The 21786-nt window shown below is 44.0% G+C and overlaps 1 protein-coding gene across 1 annotated transcript in view; it reads right to left on the reverse strand.

Annotated features, from left to right (window-relative positions):
* Window positions 1–3471: 3471 nt before the first annotated feature.
* RCOR1 (REST corepressor 1) overlaps window positions 3472–21786 on the reverse strand; it is a 57048-nt gene continuing 38733 nt past the window's right edge. The window contains exons 7-11 of the mRNA XM_011991794.1: window positions 19450–19644; window positions 13005–13082; window positions 12722–12779; window positions 11666–11895; window positions 3472–7570 (exon numbers count right to left, since the gene is read on the reverse strand). Coding sequence (XP_011847184.1) covers window positions 7529–7570; window positions 11666–11895; window positions 12722–12779; window positions 13005–13082; window positions 19450–19644 — 603 coding nt within the window. The 3' untranslated portion in view covers window positions 3472–7528. The remainder of the gene's footprint in view (window positions 7571–11665; window positions 11896–12721; window positions 12780–13004; window positions 13083–19449; window positions 19645–21786) is intronic.

The raw sequence follows: 21786 nt of genomic DNA on the forward strand, positions 1-21786 counted from the left end.
TGGGGTTTCACCATGTTGGCCAGGCGGGTCTCAAACTCCTGACCTCAGGTAATCCACCTGCCTTGGCCTCCCAAAATGTTGGGACTACAGGCGTGAACCACCGTGCCCGGCCCAAACTGACTTTAGACATATGTGCTGATGCAGGAAGGCTGAGAAGACTATCAGTGTGTCAGGTGGGCGAAGCTAGTGTACAGAGTGTGCCATCTATGTGTTTGCACACACGCATGCCTGCAAATGTGTGATCATCCCTTGAGGGATACGCAAGGAACAGGCAGCAATGGCTGCCTATGGAGAGAACTGGGTGGTTAGAGGACACGGATGAGAAACTCATGTTTCACGTAGGCCTTTTATACCAGGAACATTAGTTACCTATTTTTAAAATAAGAATTTAAAATCACTTCATTACACTTAGCACAAAGAGATTAGCACAGAATGAGACTTAAGTTGTAGAAGCCCCGAGAATCAGTCCCCCTGCAGTAGGTGGGGGAAGGGGTTCGTCAGGACCAGAGATGGATAGGACGCATGACTGGGCCCGGGGCAGGCCCAGCCCCTGAAGTCAGGTTACAGGGCCTTAGGGCGGAATGAAGGGCTGTGCATTTTTTGGGAGACAGATGCAATGCTTTCCGCTTTCCCCACGAGATTAGGTGGGGAGCGGGAGAGAAAAGGCAAGAGGAATGGTGGGGATTAGGGGTAGGTTAGGAGGCCCCGGCACCCCCTCAGGTAGGAGGGAGGACTTGTGCTATCCTTGGCAGTAGTGACGAATCAAAGTGCTGCTAGCTTGGTGACCAGACACACAGCAGTGCCACACACCAGAGGTTGCAGAAACAGGTGCAGACTGTGTAATTTGGAGGCACTGATGGTCATGGGAATGGAGTGGTCCAGTGGCAGCTGAGCTCTGGGCACAGGGCTTTAGGTGTGAGCGCTGTAGAGTCCGCAGGTGCTGACGGAGCACCCAGGCAGTGGGGAAATGGCAAAGGGAGGGCAAGCTGGCAGGCAAGCGGATGTTTCAAGGCCTGTGACTGTGCTCCTGCTTTTGGGACAACAGGAAAGTGTACTTGGGGAGCTTTCTTGGGGGGTGGGTTCCATTCAGCCCAGAACCAAAGAATTGGCCGGGCGCAGTGGCTCACTCCTGTAATCCCAACACTTTGGGAGGCCAAGGTGGGTGGACCACCTGAGGTCAGGAGTTCGAGACCAGCCTGGCCAACACTGTGAAACCCCATCTCTACTAAAAATACAAAAATTAGCTGGGCATGGTGGCGCACACCTGTAATCCCAGCTACTTAGGAGGCTGGGACAGGAGAATCGCTTGAACTTGGGAGGTGGAGGCTGCAGAGCAGAGATCACGCCACCGCACTCCAGCCTGAGCAACAGAGCAAGATTCAATCTCATAAAAAAGAAAAGAAAAAAGACCCCAAAACAAAGAATAAGTCAGGGTCATCCATGAGCTAGTCTGGGTCCAAATGTTGCCCCAAGCACGGCCTCCCATCTGTTGAAAAGGCAAGCAATTTGCCAGGAGCCTCACATACCCGTCAGCGCCAAGAGTCAGTGCCTAGCATGTGCTTGCAGTGTGGGAAGCACGGTGCTTGGAGGCTGCAGGGAAGGGACTGCTGAGAGCCGGCACCTGCCTCCAAGCAGTGCAGCTGCTCCCCGTTTGGCGTGGGTGCCACCATGGCCTTTCCAGCAGTGTCAGCACCAAGTGCTCTCAAGATCTCTCCCTCCCATAAGCTGAAAGGGTGGGACAGGCCCGGCAGGGATCTCACCAGGCCTCTCCAAGCCTTGGGATTCTCACTTTGGTGCTATCTTGGCCTAGATTCCACCCAAAAGCAAGCCTGAGATGAGGCTTTGTGGATAAATGGTTTGCTTTTGAAACCAATCCCAGGCAACAGAAATACGGGGACAGAAAAAGTGAGGCAGGGAAGGAGAATCATTCCTAGACCATGTCTGAGCTGGTCTCTGCAGGGGGCTGCTGAGGGGCAGCCGCTCTCTGTGGCTGCCTTACCCAGATTACCCAGAGCTGCTCCTGGGGATGGAACTCCCTGCTACTTCCAGGCTGCTATTCCTGAGCTCCCCTAGGTCGCCGACCTCAGGGTGCTGCAGTCACACCTGTCTGAAGCTGGGGCTGTGGGGAGGGCCAAGATCGTGGGAAGCGAGGCACAGAGGCGCCTCATCTACACCTGTATACAGGTGTTTTTCCCCCCCAGTCCGAGAAAGGGGGACTGAAGCCAGGGCCTCCATGCGTCCCTGATTCGGGACTCACAGCCTGCCTGCTATCCCTTCCTATCCTGTGCCCTTGCATGCGCTCAGGTTAGACCAGTCTTTGGGAGGGCCTCTCCCTCAACCCTTCATAGCTCCCTCTTCCCAGCCTCAGCCATCAACCAGGGTTCTTTTAAGTCAATAACGGCCAAGTCCAAATGGCTCCACCTTCAGTGCCCATCCTAGCAGATGTCGAGCAGCATCTTGGCAGGGGGCCACCTTGGCCTCAACCTTCCTCCTCTCTGTCCTTGGCATTCATTTCCTCTTGTTCTAGACCACAAGCCACCTTCACAAATCACAGCAGAGGTCTCAACACTCTTGGCCTCCGCCCCTAGGTGCCACCCTCACCCAAGGAGACTCTCCCCTTTCCACAGGCTCAGCTCCAGGACAGGTACTCTCTAAATCAGACGCAAGGCGGCTGCGACCTCCCTCCCAGACCTGCCTGCAGCTGCGGCTCTACTTGTTGTGGTGCTGACTGTTGTCACCTGGAGGATATGTGCAGTGTCCTCCACTAGACTGTCAACGCTGGGAAGGCTGGACCCGGTCACCCTTCTATAACCCTCCTACACTGTGCAGTCACACACAGGAGCGCCACCTGCCTGGACCTAGAAATTGGATTTCTATAGAAGTTACCTAGTGAGCAGGCTCAGTGGCACAATGGATAGTGCACTGGACATCTAGCCTAAATCTACAGTAGTTATCTAACCAAACCCTACAAACCGGCTAATAAAGGGAAGACCACGAGACCACAGCCACCGCCAGCTTCTTCATGCTCCTCAGGAAACTACCGGCACTGGTGCGCATGCACTCTTGGCTGAACAGACGCCACAGAGGCAGTGATCTTGCCTCTGCACTGCCACCATCCCGCCTCCAGGGATCAGGCCAAAACCCTGGTCAGGCTGAAAAAAGAAAATCCATCCACGGGGGGAAAAGGTCTCTTACTGAACCCTTGCATTTAAGCCCACAACTATCACAAACTTTATGAATTCATGTGCTTCAACTTGATTCCAACTATCAAAGTATCATATATAAAAAAAATGTAGGTTCAGGTAGAGCAAAAGGTTAAGAACAAAAGGCATCCCTGGTGGTATTTCCACAGGGTCTGATTTGGAGGAAATTATACATTTGGAAACCCCAAGGCTCACTCAAAAGGAGAGAAAGAACCCCACTTTGTTACAGGGTAGGCTACTGCTTTGATGGAGTGTGGGGTGCAGAAAATGCTTTCATTTCATATTTTATTACATCAATGGCTTGAAAATTTTTATTTAACCTCAGCAAATATTGGAAATAGAAAAATGAATTCTGCAGAATTTCACAAATAAATTTTCCAATTTCCACTAACAAATGTTATCATTCAATGGCTAAGCAGTTATAATGCTATGAACATTCACCACAATGAATGTGCTGAAATAGAAAACAGGCAAAGAGACATTAAAATATTACTTACAACAGCATTATCACAACATATTTTCTTTAAAATTCCAACGTGGATTTTATCACTTCAAAAGATATACAGCATTTCCATTATATTTGCAAACTTAACCTTATACATCTTTTAAAATCTTGAAAATTTTTTAAGCTGTCTAAAAAGCACTTAGCAAAGTCGATAAGTCTACATAATGGAATACTATCCACCCCAGTATAAATTTCGTTTTAGGAGAAGGTGGCTGTAAACACTCATCATCACACAACATGCATAGCCTCTGCTGACCTTCCTTCTTCGGAATGCGACGTCACTGCAATTGTGCTTTACTACAGGTAAGAGAAGCTGCAGAGATTCAGGGACTGGCAGAAAGAGCATCACACAGGACCACTAGATTTAGGTGACCTAGCTACCTGGAGTTCATCTGAGGAAAGTTTCACTTGACACTAGAAGCTTGAATCCTGGATCATTCGGTTTAGAAACAGGATAGACGAGAGAGAAAAAGAGGCCCTAGTTGGAGCTGGCTCCATCTTTCCTTAGCTCACATAAAAGCAGGGATCCAGTTAGCATAATGCACTGTTTGGCTTATTTTTGGTGTGCAATTATACCAATAGTACGTCTGATATTTAGAATGACAAAAATAGGGTATAGCTGAAATTTAAAGTGACAATGAGCACACTTAATAGTGGTCTGTGGTATCTGAGGAAACTTTAGATGAACAGAAAACCACCGCTTAATGAGTCCACCACAGTAAACTTTTACAACCCAACTACCTTTTCATTTTTGTTTTGTGTGTTGAATAGAGGTTTGTGAGCATCAAAGGGTCTTACAGGTTAAAAACGATCAAAAACCATTTTGAGGAAGTGGCGTCTCCACAAACACTGTACACCCAGACAACGTGGCATTTGTGTTACACGAGCACCCGGCTGTGTGCCAACACTAATGTAATCAGCACAGCTGGGGCGTGGTTCCTTCCCAGTTAAAAGAGCTATATTACAGAGTGGATCACTGTTGCAGACCAGTCAACACAATATTCAAGTAACAAGGTGTTTAAATGGGTAAGTGAAAAAAATTTTACCTAACACTTTACACATCTACATAAAATTAAATAAAACAAACTTTTAATGCATATGCAATACAATTTATATCTTTTAGGATTTCTAAACTAAAAGTTAAACTATTATTTGCATCAATGATACTATATTTTGCACAATAACTTATACTTAGGAGAAAGTTTTCCACAAAAATATATATAATTATGACATTCACATTGATCATTTTTAAGAAGACAAAGCTTAAGTGAACATTCCATCTGAAGCAGTTATCACACCCCAAACCCTACCTGCCAATGCACCTAATTCTTGATATGTTAAAAAGTCTTCATATAAATAAGATGAAACCACTTTGCTTTTAAAGCTGAGTGATCTCTTACATTTACATCATTGCAAAGACGGTGTAATGAAAACAGTTGAAAACACAGTGCTATCTTACGCGGGAAAGCACAACAAAGGCAGTCAAGGACAGCTCCCATTTTTCCCTCTGTCAAGTCAAAATGACACGCCCCTTCCTCTCTGGGAGAAAGCCCAGTTCAGTTGCTGTGATCACAAGTGATTCTCCAGGGCTGGAGGCCATTCAGTGCCAGGAACCCAGTAAAGGGATAGTGCAGAATACAGATCAAGGCCTGGCACTGCTGGTCGGCTTGCCACGCTATATAAGAATCAGCATCAAGCTTCCAAGCACTGCCAGGAGGGACCAGGCTATTTTCCTTAAGAGAGATACAGACAGACCTATTGGCAGGGTGAGAAACGTACTGCAGCAACTGCCTACTGCTTCTGTTAGCAAGAAGGAGGTCTTGAGGGAAGCAAGGAGAACCTAAAGCTTCAGCTCATACCTTAGTGTCCCCTTTACGCAATGTGCAAACTTAGGCTGACTCCTTCCCATGCTTCTCCCGCCGCCCTCGGTGTACACAGCAGGCTTATGGTGAAAAGAAGCCCCTCCCTCATCACTAGTGTCATTTTGCTAACCCTGTCTCCACACAGCAGCGGCAATCCGGGACTCCTCTGATGCTTCCCAGGCTTTTACGTGACCAACACACACCTGGCACGGGAACGAGATGATGAAGGGCGGGCAAGTCCCATTGAACTTCCCTTTTGAAGGACCTTTCTCCAGACTATACTAAAAAAAATTTGCAATTCCAAAAAACCTAGGCTTCTAGCTGACCCTCTTTCTAAAGAGATAATCAGCTGATTTCAACAACAACAACAAAAAACAAGGTGCTTGGGAGTCAAAACATATCAAATTTTAATTGCATATTTTAAATTCTTAAGAATTCTGTTTATGCCTTAAAGCATCTGCATTTTTTTGGTATTGAAAGCAGAAAAAAAAATATCCAAACGATGCAAATAACAACAACAAAAGCAACTTCGGCGTATTTAGTGCAGTCTGAATGGCCGTGGGGTGGGAACAGGGTATGTTAGAATGCAGTCTGTCTGCTCCTCAACCCTCAGCAGGCCCAAGGTCTGGTAAGATAACAAAAGTGATTCTGGAAGTCTCAAGATGTTTATTAGAAATTTTTACTTGTTCCCAGTCCAACCAAAAGGCATTACAGACCACTTTGTAGGTTATTTCTTTTCATCTCAGTCTCACTAGACCAATACATTGATCACTTCTCTGTCCTGTACTCTGATATGAAAAGAGAGTGGATGGTGTTTGTGTAATCACATCAGCACATGAAGGACACAAACTGACACACAGTGTGCCACTTAAAGGGCCAGGCACACCGAGAGAACGTGGAACAACGTGCGGCTTTCATAAACCAGCGACAGCTATCCTAATATCCTGACATTTAAAATCTGCACTGTCAGAATCTGCAGCAAGCTCTCCCCTGTTTCCTAATCTCAGTGATGTCATCTTTGGCTAGCAAATAACTTGAAAGAAGAAATAAGACACTAAAAGAGAAAAAGGATTGATACCATGGTTGCCAAAAGGAGAAGGCACCAATTCCAAATGTACAAGCACCAGGTACAGTGATGTGGGCCGAACCTCTTGGAGATGGGGGGTGGGGGTGGGGGTGGGGCAGGAAAAGATGGGGTGGCACCCACCCTGGGGTCACAATGCTGAAAAGTTGAAGGCAGAAAGCATTGAGGTCCACATTCCCTTTAAGCTACAGTGTCCAATGACAGTTGCAGTAAATGAGCTTTGTGACACTTGGGAAGGGAGAAGGGAGAGGTTTAAGCCAATACAACTTATAAACCATACCTATACCCCATGTTTAGGGAAATGTGAGCTGCATCAGGATGCTTGGCATGATAAAGGTTATGACGCAGTCCGGCAATATATATTGATTTCCAAAAAAGCATATTATCACTTAGGTGGTTGTCTCAGAAAAGAAAAAGACAAACTTTCTAGAAGGCCAACAGGGTCGCGGTTACTCTGAAAATTACTCTATGCACAAAGTAGAAATTGCAGGCCATGCAGGAACAGAGTCGGGCCTTCCAAGGAGACTGCCTGCTCTGAAGCTGCTGACTGGGAAGAGCTGCCATTGGTGGGGCTCGGGGGCTCCGGCGGGGGAGGCGGTTCCCAGAGTCACAAGAGATGTGCAGGCCATGAGATTTCCCCAGCACGTGGGCAGAGTGTGAGATGCAGTGGAGCTCTCTGGGAAGTGGCGCCAACATGGAGGAACGAGCAAAGAATTAAGGCAGATGGAGCACAGGACTGGAAGTATATGCCTTTTTTGGTAATAGCTGCTTGTCCAGAGAGATGTGATGCAGATGGCTAGGTGATGTCTCATAATACCTGATATCCCGGATAACACAGTAGTCCACACCAAGTGTCCAAAGCCACCAGAGTTTCTCAGGAGGCAGATGCATATCTGACATCCAGAACAGAAGGAGCCTGAGGCCAAGAGAAAGAAAAAAAAGGATCAAAGAGTAGGTAAACAACACAAGCTGCTATTTCCAGTGTACTAAAAAGAGAAGGTAGCCAGCACACCTGCAGAGCAAATACCCCGTTGTTTTTTTTTTTTTTGAGACAGGTCTCACTATGTTGCCCAGGCTGGAGCGCAGTGGTGCCATCTCGGCTCACTGCAACCTCCACCTCCCAGGTCAAGCAATTCTTCTGCCTCAGCCTCCCAAGTAGCTGGAACTACAACCCGCCTCCACGCCCAGCTAATTTTTGTATTTTTAGTAGAGGCAGGGTTTCATCATGTTGGCCAGACTGGTCTCGAACTCCTGACCTCATGATCTGCCTGCCTCGGCCTCCCAAAGTGCTGGGATTACAGGTGTGAGGCACCACAACCAGCGCACCATGTTCTTAAGAGCAGGGCAAGTGTGTGGCCTCTCCAGCGAGACGTCTTGGGCTCAAACCCTGGCCCTCCCACTTTCTAGATTTGTGCAAACAAGTTATCAGTCTTTTTGAGCTTCAGTTTCTTCACGTGCAGAAGACACATAGTGATAATACCTACTTCACCAGGATTAAATTTAAGTGCCTGAAAATGGCCTGGCACAGTGGCTCATGCCTGTAATCCTAGCACTTTGGGAGGCTGAGGCAGGTGGATCATTTGAGGCCAGGAATTTGACACCAGCCTTGCCAACAAGGTAAAATCTTGTCTCTACTGAAAAGAAACATTGGTGGGGTGAGGTGGCGCACACCTGTAGTCCCAGCCAGGCACGAGAATCATGGGCTCGAGAGGTGGAGGTTGCAGTGAGCTAAGATCGTACCATTGCACTCCACTTGCTCTGGGCAACAGAGCAAGACTCTGTCCCAAAAACACAAATGAACAAAAAACCCTGAAAAGGACATATGAGCACAGTGGCAGCCCTAACTCCTCTCACTGGCTTGAGGGCATGCTGTGGCACCCAGCCCATTCAGCGCCCAGCCACTGGTTCCAGATGGGATACAGGAGCCCATACCATCTCAGGATCTTCTTTAAAAGCTATGAGGCATTTCCTAACTCCCCTCTCCCATTTTTAAAAACTGACTCCCAGACCCAAACCTAAAGGTTGCATAACATCTTACTGCTCTCTGCCACGCTCATGGTATCTTATTGCTAGAGAAACAACTGGGCTATGTGTCCAAAATCTCAAAGTGATTGTTCCTTCAGTTAAAAATTCTACAATTTACAAGAACTGTTCTTAGATAAATGAGGAGATTTCTCCTCACTGGTAACAGACTCAATCATTTTGTAATTGTAAGTGACATCTTTCTTTCCATCCCATGGGACCCTTTCTTCAATGTAAGGTTGGCTGTGACACCGTCCCCAACCCACCCTTGTCCACATCAAATAACTACCAATTTCAAAAGCTCAAAATACTTGGGCTACCTACCCGCCTCTAAGACCTAAAGGAAATAATCTACAACTGACAGACCATTCTGTTACTAGAAATTCTAGGAATTATCATGTTCTCCCTGTGGCTTCTGTATAATACATGTATAATAACCTGAGGCAGAGGGGACAGGCAGGACACCAGTAGACATCTTTCTCAGCTGCTGGACTCTACAGGACAAATAAAAAGGTGAAATCACACACCCCCCAAGTTCTGCGGACTCACCAGACACACAAGTAAGCCGGCATTCTAACAAGTTCCCTTAGGCCCTTGGACACAGAGAAGCAGCTGGTCACTAGATTAATTTCCTTCTGCAAACTAACATATGGAGAACAGAAAACCAGGTGGTGGCAGGGCAGGGCTGGCACTACAAGAAGCAGAAAAAGAAAGAAACTCAAGAAATAGGCCGGGCGAGGTGGCTCACGCCTGTTATCCCAGCACTTTGGGAGGCAGAGGCTGGCGGATCACTTGAGATCAGGAGTTTGAAACCAGCCTGGTCAACATGGTGAAACCCCATCTCTACTAAAAATACAAAAATTAGCCAGGCGTGATGGTGCACACCCACAATCCCAGCTACTAGGGAGGCTGAGGGCTGAGGCAGGAGAAGCACTTGAACCTGGGAGACGGAGGTTGCAGTGAGCTGAGAGTGCGCGACTGCACTCCAGCCTGGGTGACAGAGGGAGACTCCGTCTCAAAAAGAAAAAACAAAAAAAAGAAAGAAAGAAAGAAAGAAAAAGAACAAGAAAAGAAAGGTATGAGGGTGTACATTTTAAATGACTAGCAGAGTGAAAAGTTTGTAAAGGGATATAAGGACTACGCAGCACTAAACTCGAGTTAGTTCATTCTGTTTTGCAGAGAAGGCTGGGTAAACAGAGACATGGAAGATCAACCATCAGGAATAAACTATGATCTGCTGCTCGAAGAAGCCATAACTAGACTGTGAAAAGAAAGACGGTGCTTTGATGTGCAATCCACATGGTAAGTGGATCATTACGGAGGAACCTTCCGGGCTAATACAAGGTTAAGAAAAAAAAATACTTGAGTCACTTAAGTCAGTCAACCAATGATCCAAAAGTAAGAGAATGAAGAAAAAAGCATATACACAACAACTGACACCCTGTTGGTAGTAACTCTTGGTCCTAAATTTACTACGAGATTTGTTATGCCAGCCCAGCCAGCACTGGCTTTGATCAAATGTGAAGAGGGAATACAGCCAGAGCTCCCGACTGTTTCTGCTTCCAGTCATCCTGGGACTGAAGCCGGAAAACACACACAGGAAGCAAGCTTTCATTCCTGCAAATTCTAACGGTTCTTCCCCAGCAGTCTCCAGCTTTCAATGCTTCCTAAACTGAGCGCTAACAGGGGCAATTAGTGCTGGTACAGAAATTACTGAAAATAAAAACAAAGAAGAACAAAGAAAAACATCACTGCTGAAAGACAAAAACACCATTATTTTACTCACATGTCCTTTTCAGGCAGAGCTATTCATGGGGGTGATTCAGGGGTACTGACCTTGGCAATATTATAGATTTGGTACACTTATTACAAGATTTTCTGGCAAAAGGCTCTGAAGAATCTAATTCTAACAAAATTCATACGTTTCAATGGTGTTCTTACAGATGGCTGTGCCTTGAGGTCCTTTTTCCAGTCGGCAAAGAGGCCCCGCATGGAGTGGCGGCACCACACTCGCAGGGAATGCCAGTACCTCCCAAGGTACTCCCATGCTCAGGTCAGGAGGGGCCTTCTGGGCTGTTTCTAGAGCCAGGCCCTCGGAGCACAATGGTAGCACACACAATACAAAACAGGTAATCTCAAATCATTCCAGTATGGTTTGGAAAAGGCTTTGATGTGAAAGCTAAATTAATTCTTAAATTACCATGCCTGTGAATAAATTCAGATGTGAAGTGATTGGCAAGTAACTCTTTCTTATGCCCAGCCCCAGGCTCATCTGCTCTGGGAGTAGAGGCACAAACATAACAGCAAGGCAGGCCAGGCTAGATGGGGAAATGACAGGTGCCCCTGACACGGGAAGCAGGAAGGTGAGAGATGAAACCAGGTCTATCATTCCAGAAATTAGCCACCATCACAGAAGTTCCAGCCAGCCACAGAATTGTCCCCATCAATATTTAAGCCAATCAGCTCCAAAGAGCATCAAAGGCTGAAAGATCTGGACAGCAGGGAGAGGTCTCAAGAGTTCCTCGTTGGCTTGCTGTGCAGACTCCCCATGAAGTCCACGAACCTCAAGATGATGTGACCACACATTTCAGATGACTGAGCTTCACTGACATTCCTCACAGAACTTTCACCTTAGTGTTTCAGAATGGCTTTCACTGCGTTTTCACTTTTTGTTTGTGCCCCCACTCCCTTATCTTTGTCATTCAAGATTTTACTGTATTTAAGGAAAAACTGATAATGCAGAGTATTTTGTAGCTGGAGGAAACCAGGATGGAATTACGAATTTGCCCAGAAATTAAGATGTGAATAATATACAGGGACCAAGAACTGGAGTCAATGCATACACATGACGGCTATTTACAGGTAATAGTGAAGTTACTAACACAGCTGAAACCTAAAAATCTCTATAGCTGAAAAAACTCATCACTTTAGAAACTGCAATATCAAGCATGAACCTGACAGAGAAGTGACTGTTTTGTTTCAGATTTACCTCGTCTTCCTCTTCAGGCACCTTAATGGAATTATCTGGGGACTTCACAGGCTTCTGGTTACTAGGCCCATTGGTCTCTTCTTTACCATGTTCTGCCTCCCATTCTTGTAAAACTTCATCTATGTTGAAGCGGCGTCGATAATTTACAAAAAAGTTTTTCACTTGTACCACTGATTTGTTCCCGATCACATCTGAGATTGCCTGAAAATCTCGGCCGTATTTTCTGATGGCTAAGGATGTAAGAAAGCATTTTTTAAAATACAAGGGAAAAACATTTTTTTAAAACCACAAGTGACACTTACCTCTTTATCCTGATAAGAAAACATACAGGTTTTTAACAGCAGGCACTAATTTCATGTATTATAAGAGTAGGAAAAAGTACCAGTCAATTCTAGATACATTCTGGAGATGACCGACCCTGTCATTTTGACATCTGTCTTCCCATTACATGTCACGTAACAGTTGAAGTCACCAGCAACTGCCCTAGGGTTGGGGACATTCGGCATTCATCTTTTGGTATCGCAGGTCCAGAGCGCCCCCAACCTTAAAATCCGAACACTCTGTCTGCTTCTTTTAGGGTTTTGTACTTCTTGACTAGTCAGAGCGCGATGAGTAACTAGTAAAATGAAATACTCACACTTTTAGAAAACTGAGGGTTGTAGGTTAAGTTTTCACAACTTGTGAGAAGTGGGAAAGGAAAAGAAAAAAGTCGAAAGGGATATGGTCATTTGGCTAAAATGATATCCACTAGAACATAACTGTCCAAGATTCTATTTCTACATAAATAGGTGCTGGGAATAGGGCGGGACATAACTTTTCCCTAAAATCTACCAATCCTCCTAAGCTCTTTTTGTTTCTCTTTCATTTAAAAAAAATTTTTTTAAAGTCGGGGTCTCACTCTGTTGTCCAGGCTGGAATGCAGTGGTGTGATCATGGATCAAAGCAGCCTTGAGCTCCTGGGCTCAAGCAAATGCGTCAACCTTCCAAAGTGTTGGGATTACAGGTGTGAGCCACCACACCCGGCCTCCTAAACTCTTTTGAAGAATTTCCCCCTACCTTGTACGGCGAGAAGCTGCTCTTCTGTAGTCCAACGTGCGTTACATTTCTGAATGACCTGGATATCCAAATGAGACATTTTAGCACATTACATTTAGAGATGAGTATGTTTAATGAAACTTTCATTTTCTCTTATCGGAATTTTAACATCAACTAGGTTCATAAAATTATGTCCATATACTCTTCCAAGAGATGTACATTGGGGATGTATCACATCGATATTAAATTCTTAAACATGTAAAACTTGAGCATGACTTCTGAGATGATGTTAACATAATCCTACCTCTGGAAGTCGGTAAGGTTCTATTCCACCATCAAGTTTTTCTTTGAGAGCACTGTTTGTCTGTTTAATATTCTGGATCTAGGAAGGAAAAAATGATTTTCATTTTAAAAATAAAAACTACATAAAGGTATGAAAACAGAACTTAAAAAACAAAGACCCAAGAGTAAAGACATTACTAACATCTATTGTAGCTGAATTCTGAGGTCCCTATGGTATCCTTTGAAGCATCTAACTACGTTTATTATTTGCTTGTTCGGAGCAACCGATAAGGTACAACCCAAGGAGGAGGGGATGGAGGGGCTCTCACGTACACAGTCCTGGATCCACAGCTTCCTAACAGGTGATATGTGAGCAGCAAAACACTTACCTGGAGTCTTATATAAAAGACAGAAGAAACCCCTGGGCTTCCTACCCCATAGGATTGAACTGAAATAACAGAGCAGCCACAGTAAAGACCAAAAAGGCCCAGTCTTTACAACAGAACTGCAGGTACAGCCTCACAGTGCCCCAAGATCACTGTGCTGTCCACCACTTCTCCACAGGGCGGAAGTGCACAAGCACAGGTTTAATGATGGGGGGGCAGGGAGAATACAATATCAGTGAGTTTTCTAGAAGTCTAACTTTGATTAACTGTCACTTCTTCATTTTCCTACAAATTATCTTTTTCCACATTACTACCTTGGCTCAAGGTAATCTTTCCCTGCTCTTACGCAATCAAAAGAAAGACCACAAACAATACCAACCACCCAGGCTATGGCTGCTCTTTAATTTTCCCATGGACCCTTGAATGAGACAGGTCACGGAAGTATGCTATTTTCTCTCTACTCCAAGTAGAAGGCATATCTGTGTCAAGCACCAGGGAACTCTGAACTCCAGCATTTTTCATCTTTGAAAACTCACACAAGCAACTAAGAAATCCAAGGGAAGAGGAGCTTGATTTTCTCAAGTAACATGTAAAAGACATTCATGAGTAGATGATGCTACCCAAAAATTTAAAAATTTTTTTCACTTGTAATTAATCTAAATTTAAACAACCACACACGGGGCTGCTGGCTGCCATACTAGACAGTACAATCTTAGGATCTTTTATTTTATTTTATTTTATTTTTTTGAGACGGAGTCTTGCTCTGTCGCCCGGGCTGGAGTGCAGTGGCTGGATCTCAGCTCACTGCAAGCTCCGCCTCCCAGGTTTACACCATGCTCCTGCTTCAGCCTCCCGAGTAGCTAGGACTACAGGCGCCCGCCACCTCGCCCGGCTAGTTTTTTGTATTTTTTGTAGAGATGGGGTTTCACCGGGTTAGCCAGGATGGTCTCAATCTCCTGACCTCGTGATCCGCCCGTCTCGGCCTCCCAAAGTGCTGGGATTACAGGCTGGAGCCACCGCGCCCGGCCCAATCTTAGGATCTTGCTCAGTGGTCTTTCAGTTACCAAAAACCCAGGAAAACTGCAAAGTACTCAGATTATGTTCACTGGATTCCTTTTTGGCTAAAAATGCAACATAGCAACTTCTAGCAGGAAAAGTCAAGGTTCAGAATGTTACATGTCCTCTTTGCATTTCAGTGAAACAGACCACTCTTGTCATTCTAGCTGGTTGTTCATAGATAGTACAAAACTGGGTATATATTACACTGTGATTAAGTAACGTTATGAAAGAAGCAGAGAGATTAAATGCAAAACATCTACAAATTCTGAACTAAAAGTTAGCTCTAAATGCTCAGTAGCCTATACCCCCTTCCTGATGCATTTTCCATATCAGAAATATCTAGGCTGCACATACACCATGGAATACTATGCAGCCATAAAAAAGGATGAATTCATGCCCTTTGTAGGGACATGGATGAAACTGGAAACCATCATTCTGAGCAAACTATCGCAAGGACAGAAAACCAAACACCACATGTTCTCACTCATAGGTGGGAAATGAACAATGAGAGCACTTGGACACAGGATGGGGAACATCACACACCTGGGCCTGTGGTGGGGTGGGGGGAGGGGGAAGGGATAGCATTAGGAGATATACCTAATGTAAATGATGAGTTAATGGGTGCAGCACACCAACACAGCACATGTATACATACGTAACAAACCTGCATGTTATGCACATGTACCCTAGAACTTAAATTAAAAAAAAAAAGAAAAAAGAAAAATATCTAGGCTGTGTAGTCCCAGTTACTTGGAGGCTGAGGTGGGAAGATGGCTTGAGCCTGGGAGGCAGGGGTTGCAGTGAGCCAAGATCACACCACTGCACTTCAGCCTGGGTGACAGAGCCAGACACTGCCAAAAAAAAATTAGGCTAGTGCAGTGACTCACACCTATAATCACAGCACTTTGGGAGGCCAAGGCAGGATCATTTGAGCCCAGGAGTTCAAGACCAGCCTGCGTGACACAGCGAGACCCTGTCTCTACCAAAAAATTTAAAAAATTAGCCATGTGTGGTGGTGCTCACCTGTAGTCCTACCCACTTAGGGGGCTGAGGTGGGCAACTGCTTGAGCCCAGGCCTTCCATGACTGTAACACTACAGTCCCAGGATGGACAACAGACCAAAATCCTGTCTCCAAAAAAAAAAAAAACAAAATACGCCCCCCAAACATCTAGTGTTTATTAAGCAGAAAAAAACCCAGAGATTAGCTGCCACCATCATGCTAACTGGAAAGTGAGTGGCAACGAAACAGGTAAGAAAAAGGATGCAAAGGTAATCACACTTAAAGAAAAAAACAAGATGAAAAATGGAAAAGCCATCCACTTGTCCTGGCGCCCTACCTAGACACCACCACCCTTCCACCACCTTCCTACCCAACCCTCAGTCATACAGAACCTTGTTTTCTACTTTACTGTGGGCATAGTGATTCCTCTTTTAATGTCAGATCATTTTATTCTCCACTCAGAGAAAGACCTAATGCAACCTGCACTGTTCACTGGCTAATTTATGAGACATGCCCAGCCCCCTTCTCGCTGGTAGAGGCTGATGATGTCCTGGGAAGGAGGAAGAGCAGTACACAAAGCACAGGCACACAGAATTCAGCTAAGGAGCTTCTGGTAAAGCTTTTGCTTTTCCTGCTAAAAGGGACAGACTGCTTACCTCCACCCCCACCTCCTCTTCATACTGCCCCGAATGCAAATGTGAGGGTTGCAAAATGGCTCCAGCAGCTTCCAACATGAGGCAACAAGCAAGATGAAAAGCCAACAGCTGAGAATGGCAGAGTAGAAGACCTGAGAAGTACCTGGGTCCCTGAGAGCATCACTGAACACATGAGTAACACCAGTAGCCACTGATGCTGGCACTTCTTGCTATTTGAGAAAAATAAACCCTAAATTGCTTAAGCTGTTGTTAGTCAAGTTTTCTGTTATTCTCAGAATGTATCCTTGATATACCAAACATGACGGCCTCCAGAACAAGTGGCCCCTGTGGACTGACTGCCCATTTTGAGTCTAGAAGCACATTTGGCAATGAACACACTGCTGCTCTGTGGCCCTAAAAGGCTGTGGAAAGGAAATCACCCAACTCCTCTCTGAGTGAGGCTCAGTCCTCCCTCTTCATAATTGTGAGCGACTTTCAAATTTTAAAAATTCTTGCTCTTGACCCTGCTCTGAAAACCAAAGAATCTTTTCTCTCATACTATGGAGTCAATAACACCTCCGTGGAAGAGAAGGGCCTCTTTTTCTTTCCTCAATGTATTAAACAGCAACCACCAGGAGCTCACTCAGCAGAGGGAAAAAGGAGCATCCTTGTAAAGGAAGATAACAATGTCAACAAGAGCTCACAGCCCCAGAGAGAGTTCTTCCAGCGCAAACAGAGCTTCAAATGCTCTCTCACACAGTAGCCCAGACACATTCTGTGAGATCAGGCAGGCCGGGATTAATCTCATTTGAAAAGAGGCCTACAAAGATTCAGTGATTCTCCTAAGATTAGAGTGCAGCTGTGCCAGCAGCCATGACAGGAAGCCGCTCCTCTGGGCACACAGAGTGTACGTGGGTCCCGGTCTGGGCTGCCTCCCTAAACCACAAGGAAGACGGCAGCACACCCTGCTCTTAGCGTCTATGAGACGACAGTTGGTCTCCTGTTTAACCCTCCAAGGGAACCATCAAGATAAATCAAAAGCAGCAAAAACCAAAAACAAACTGTCAGTCAACAAGTTGCTGATGGGTTTCTGGAACTGAATTCCAGAGAGAGAATGAAAGGACAGGAACCAACTACTAGGTTGAACTTTTGGTTTAAATGTACTATGCAATCGGATTAAAATAATAAGCTACATAGCAGGCAAAAATAATTACAAAAAGTGATTTAAAAAACAATATCCTTTACAAGAGCACAAAAAAGTACCAAATATCATGGAATGACTAACAACAGATGCATAAGTTCTTACACAGAAAACAACACAACATTGAGAGAAATTACAGGCCTACAGAAGCGGAGGGGTATATCATGTTCACTGATGAGGAAACTCAATAAAGACATTAATTCTCCATTTTTATCTATAGATGCAATACAATCCCAATCAAAATTCAAATTATTTTTCTGAAAATTGATGAAGTAATTCTAAATTTTATATGGAAATTAAAAGGCCAGGGATAACCAAGACAATCTTGGAGAACTTATATTACACTAGATAACTAAAATAAAGTACATAAAGTTAGGACAGTATGTATTGGTGAAGGATGGACAAACAGATCAAAGCAACAGAGAACCAGACCCATATGCATACAGACACTGGATGTAAAACAAAGGTACTGCTGCATTGCAAAGGAGAAAGGACAGTTTCTTCAATAAATACTTGACCAAATTGATACTCATATGAAAACAAAACAGTGACTATTAATCCTGCATGTAACAACAAATACAGAAAAACATTTCTAGATCAAAATGTAAAAGGTAAAACAACACTTCTAAGATTAACATGGGAGAATATCGTCATGACCTTGAGAAAGGTGAACAGAACTCAAAAACACTAACCTGAAAAGACTAAGAAACTAAACTACCTTAAAATTAAAATTACTGTTCATCAAAAGATACCATTAAGAGTCACAGAATGGAAAACATATTTACAGTATTTACAATACGAGTTGTAGAAAACAACTCAGAGCCTAAATAACACCTATAAACCAGTAAGAAAATATGTAACCTGACAGAAAAAAACAGATGAGACTTGAGTACACATCACAAAAGAGGATATCCAAATGGCCAACAAATGGATGAAAAGGTGAGCAACCTCATTAGCCGTCAGGGAACTGCCAAATAAGAAGTACAATGAGGCATCATTATAACCCATTAGAAGGGCTAAAATGTAAGACTACCAAAATGTAGCAATGATGTAGAGCAGTGGTTCTCAAATGGGGACAATTGTGCCCCTGTGAGGTAATCTGGTGATGCCTAGGGATATTTCTGTTGTCACAACTGGTAGGGGGAGGGTGCTACTAGCATTTAGTGGGTCAAGACCAGGGATGCTGCTAAACATCTTACAGTGCACAGAACAGCCCAACATGGCGATAGTGCTACAGCTGGGAAACACTGACGTGCAACCAAAACACATCAAATAACAGGACCGCTTTGAAAAACTGTTTAGCTCTCAGGTTGAAAGAAAGCCAGACATAAAATAAACAGTATCATATGAGTTTGATTTCTGTAAACCTCAAAAATGGACAACAACAACCTATGGTTTAAACATCAGAACAGGGTCAAGTGTGGTAGCTCACACCTGTAATCTCAGTACACTCTGGGAGGCTGAGGCAGGCAGATCACTTCAACTCAGGAGTTCAAGACCAGCCTGGGGAACATGGCAAAACCCCGTCTCTACCAAAAATACAAAAAATTAGCCAGGTGTGATGGCAAGCGCCTGTACTCCCAACTACTTGGGAGACTGAGGTGGGAGGATCGCTTGAGCCCTGGAAGCAAAGGTTACAGTGAGCCAAGATTGCACCGCTGTACTCCAGCCTGGGCAACAGGACAAGACACTGTCTCAAAAACAAAATAAAATTAAAAAGAAAAAAAATCAGAATAGTGGTCACCTACAAGTAGTCAGGTAATAAAAGAGGGGTGAAGTTGCTGAGGGAATGCCGCATTCCATGGAATAGTGACCAGGAGGGAAAATGCATGGGCCTGCGGGTAACATTCCATTTTCTGATTCAGATGCAGGTTACGGGGGTGTGTTCATATTGCGAGAAATCATGGAGACACAGACACATATATAATATAAATATGACATTCATATGCTTTCCTATATACTTCAGAAATACTTTCAGATGACACTATATCCATCCACTTCAATTTATATGTTCATTAAAAAGAAAAAAAAATCAACGGGCTAGTACTCAAGATCTGTCCAATTCCTTAGAAACAGAATGCTCCTTTGAGATTTACGGAAAGAGAACGTTCACATATATGAATAACAGAAACACCTCTAAAGTGCTAATTAACTCTTTTACATCCAAGACCCGGCTTAGGAGTACCTGTCGTTTGACTGAAACTAGTTCCATGTCTAGTTGTCTCAGCACCGTGGTAGCAGCAGTGGCATTGGCAGAAACAGCCTCCACATCTTCTTGAGAAAGAAACATTCCTTTAGGAGGTTTCCTTTTTGCTCTATTTTTAGCTTGTGTGCTATGTTTTTCTTTTTTGACCTGAGGAACTGTCTCAGTAGGGGGCACCTGCATGATATACATATGTGATAAATGAAACTTAAAAAAAAAAAGTCAATAAACGTATTTATTTCCTTAGCATGGCACCAAAACAATCTAAGACAAATACCATGCCCTATCAGAACCAAATGAGATCTACAAATTCTAACAGGCAGTTCACAGACAGAATTTGGGCTATGGAGTTTTGACTAAACACAATGAAACTGTGTTCCATTCCTCCTTGTACAAATACTTCCTTACTCTATCATTTTAAGCCAATGAAAATAAGAATTCTTGGCTTCCTAAAAAAAATCTGTATTCTCTGCTAGTGAGTTTTGTGGCCACACACACATCTGTATTTATCTACATGAAATTATGGCTTTTTATACACATTTTTGGAGAACACAATTTTTAGGGCAACTTATATGACTTACTCTAAAATAATATACCTTCTCATTTAAAAATGCATGACGGCTATTAACTTCTGTAAAACCAAAACCTTCAGAAATGAAACAGTAAAATCTTGTCAAGTTAAAGAATATAATTTACTGGTAACCATTTTAAGAACAAGAAGTTTTTATAATTGTTCATAATTTCATCTTGTTAGTGCATTAGCATTCACTGAAAAAGCTGAAAATATGACTTTCTGCTTCGTATTTTAAAAGACTGAGCTAAAGACACTGCAAAACTATCATGGTAGAGATTAATTTCTTCAACAAGCGGGTAATACAAAAATATTAGTAGGCAATAAACTGTGCTCTGTATGGGACCATGATGTTTAATAAAGATCACCAACTGACTATGTCTGTTCTAGTATCATTTTAACACTTAAAAGAAACTATGGGCCAGGTGGCTGGGCGCGGTGGCTCACGCCTGTAATCCCAGCACTTTGGGAGGCCCAGGTGGGCGGATCACGAGGTCAGGAGATCGAGACCATCCTGGCTAACACGGTGAAACCCCGTCTCTAGTAAAAATACAAAAAATTAGCCGGGTGTGGTGGCAGGTGTCTGTAGTCCCAGCTACTTGGGAGGCTGAGGCAGGAGAATGGCATAAACCCGGGAGGCGGAGCTTGCAGTGAGATGAGATCGCATCACCGCACTCCAGGCTGGGTGACAGAGCGTGACTCCTCTCAAAAAAAGAAAAAAAAAAAACAAAAAAAGAAACTATGATGGGCCAGGTGTGGTGGCTCACGGCTGTAATCTCAGCACTTTGGGAGGCCGAGGCAGGTGGATCACTTGAGGTCAGGAGTTCAAGACTAGCCTGGCCAAGATGGTGAAACCCCGTCTCTAGTAAAAATACAAAAATTAACCAGGTGTGGTGGCGGGCCCCTGTAATCCCAGCTACTTGGAAGGCTGAAGCAGAGAATTGCTTGAACCCAGGAGGCAGAGGTTGCAGTGAGCTGAGATCGGACCACTGCACTCCAGCCTGGGGGACAGAGCAAAACTCCATCCCAAAAAAAAGAAACTATGATTTAGCCATTTTCTTTCTGAATCAGAAATAACATTATATAAACAGGAATTATAAAAATTGTATGAAATCAAGTGTTTTCTCTCATTTAAAATGTGCCACTGAAACACCTGGTAAATAGCAATACATCAAAACAAAGCTTAATAAAAACTCCAACTACAATATGATTTCCCAAAGAATCTAATTTAGCTAACCCTCAGGATCTTATCTGGGCATTCATATAAATTACGCAAAAAAAAATGACCAATTTCCAATTTGGTGATATATAACCAAAAAACGCCTCAACAATATATATATCTAGAACACGCTGACTCAACAATTCAACTTCCAGGAATTAGTTCTAATAAAAAAAAAAAACAAGCACAAATATTGAGTTATGTGAGAATCAATCAATCCAGCATTGTTTATAAAAGCAAAAAACAGGAAGAATAAACAACTGGGAAATCCACATAGAATAAGGTAACTCAATTATGAAACATTCATGTGACAGAATAATATATAGCTATGTATACAAATATATTTGACATAAAAAAAAATTCAAGGTCCAGCCTGACCAACATGGTGAAACCCCATCTCTACTAAAAATCAAAAAAACTAGCAGGGTATGGTGGCATGTGCCTGTAATCCCAGCTACTCGGGAGGCTGAGGCAGGAGAATCACTTGAACCTGGGAGGCAGGGGTTGCAGTGAGCCAAGATCATACTAC

Source organism: Mandrillus leucophaeus, unplaced genomic scaffold, assembly GCF_000951045.1.
Source record: "Mandrillus leucophaeus isolate KB7577 unplaced genomic scaffold, Mleu.le_1.0 Scaffold4, whole genome shotgun sequence".
Taxonomy (NCBI): Eukaryota; Metazoa; Chordata; class Mammalia; order Primates; family Cercopithecidae; genus Mandrillus; species Mandrillus leucophaeus.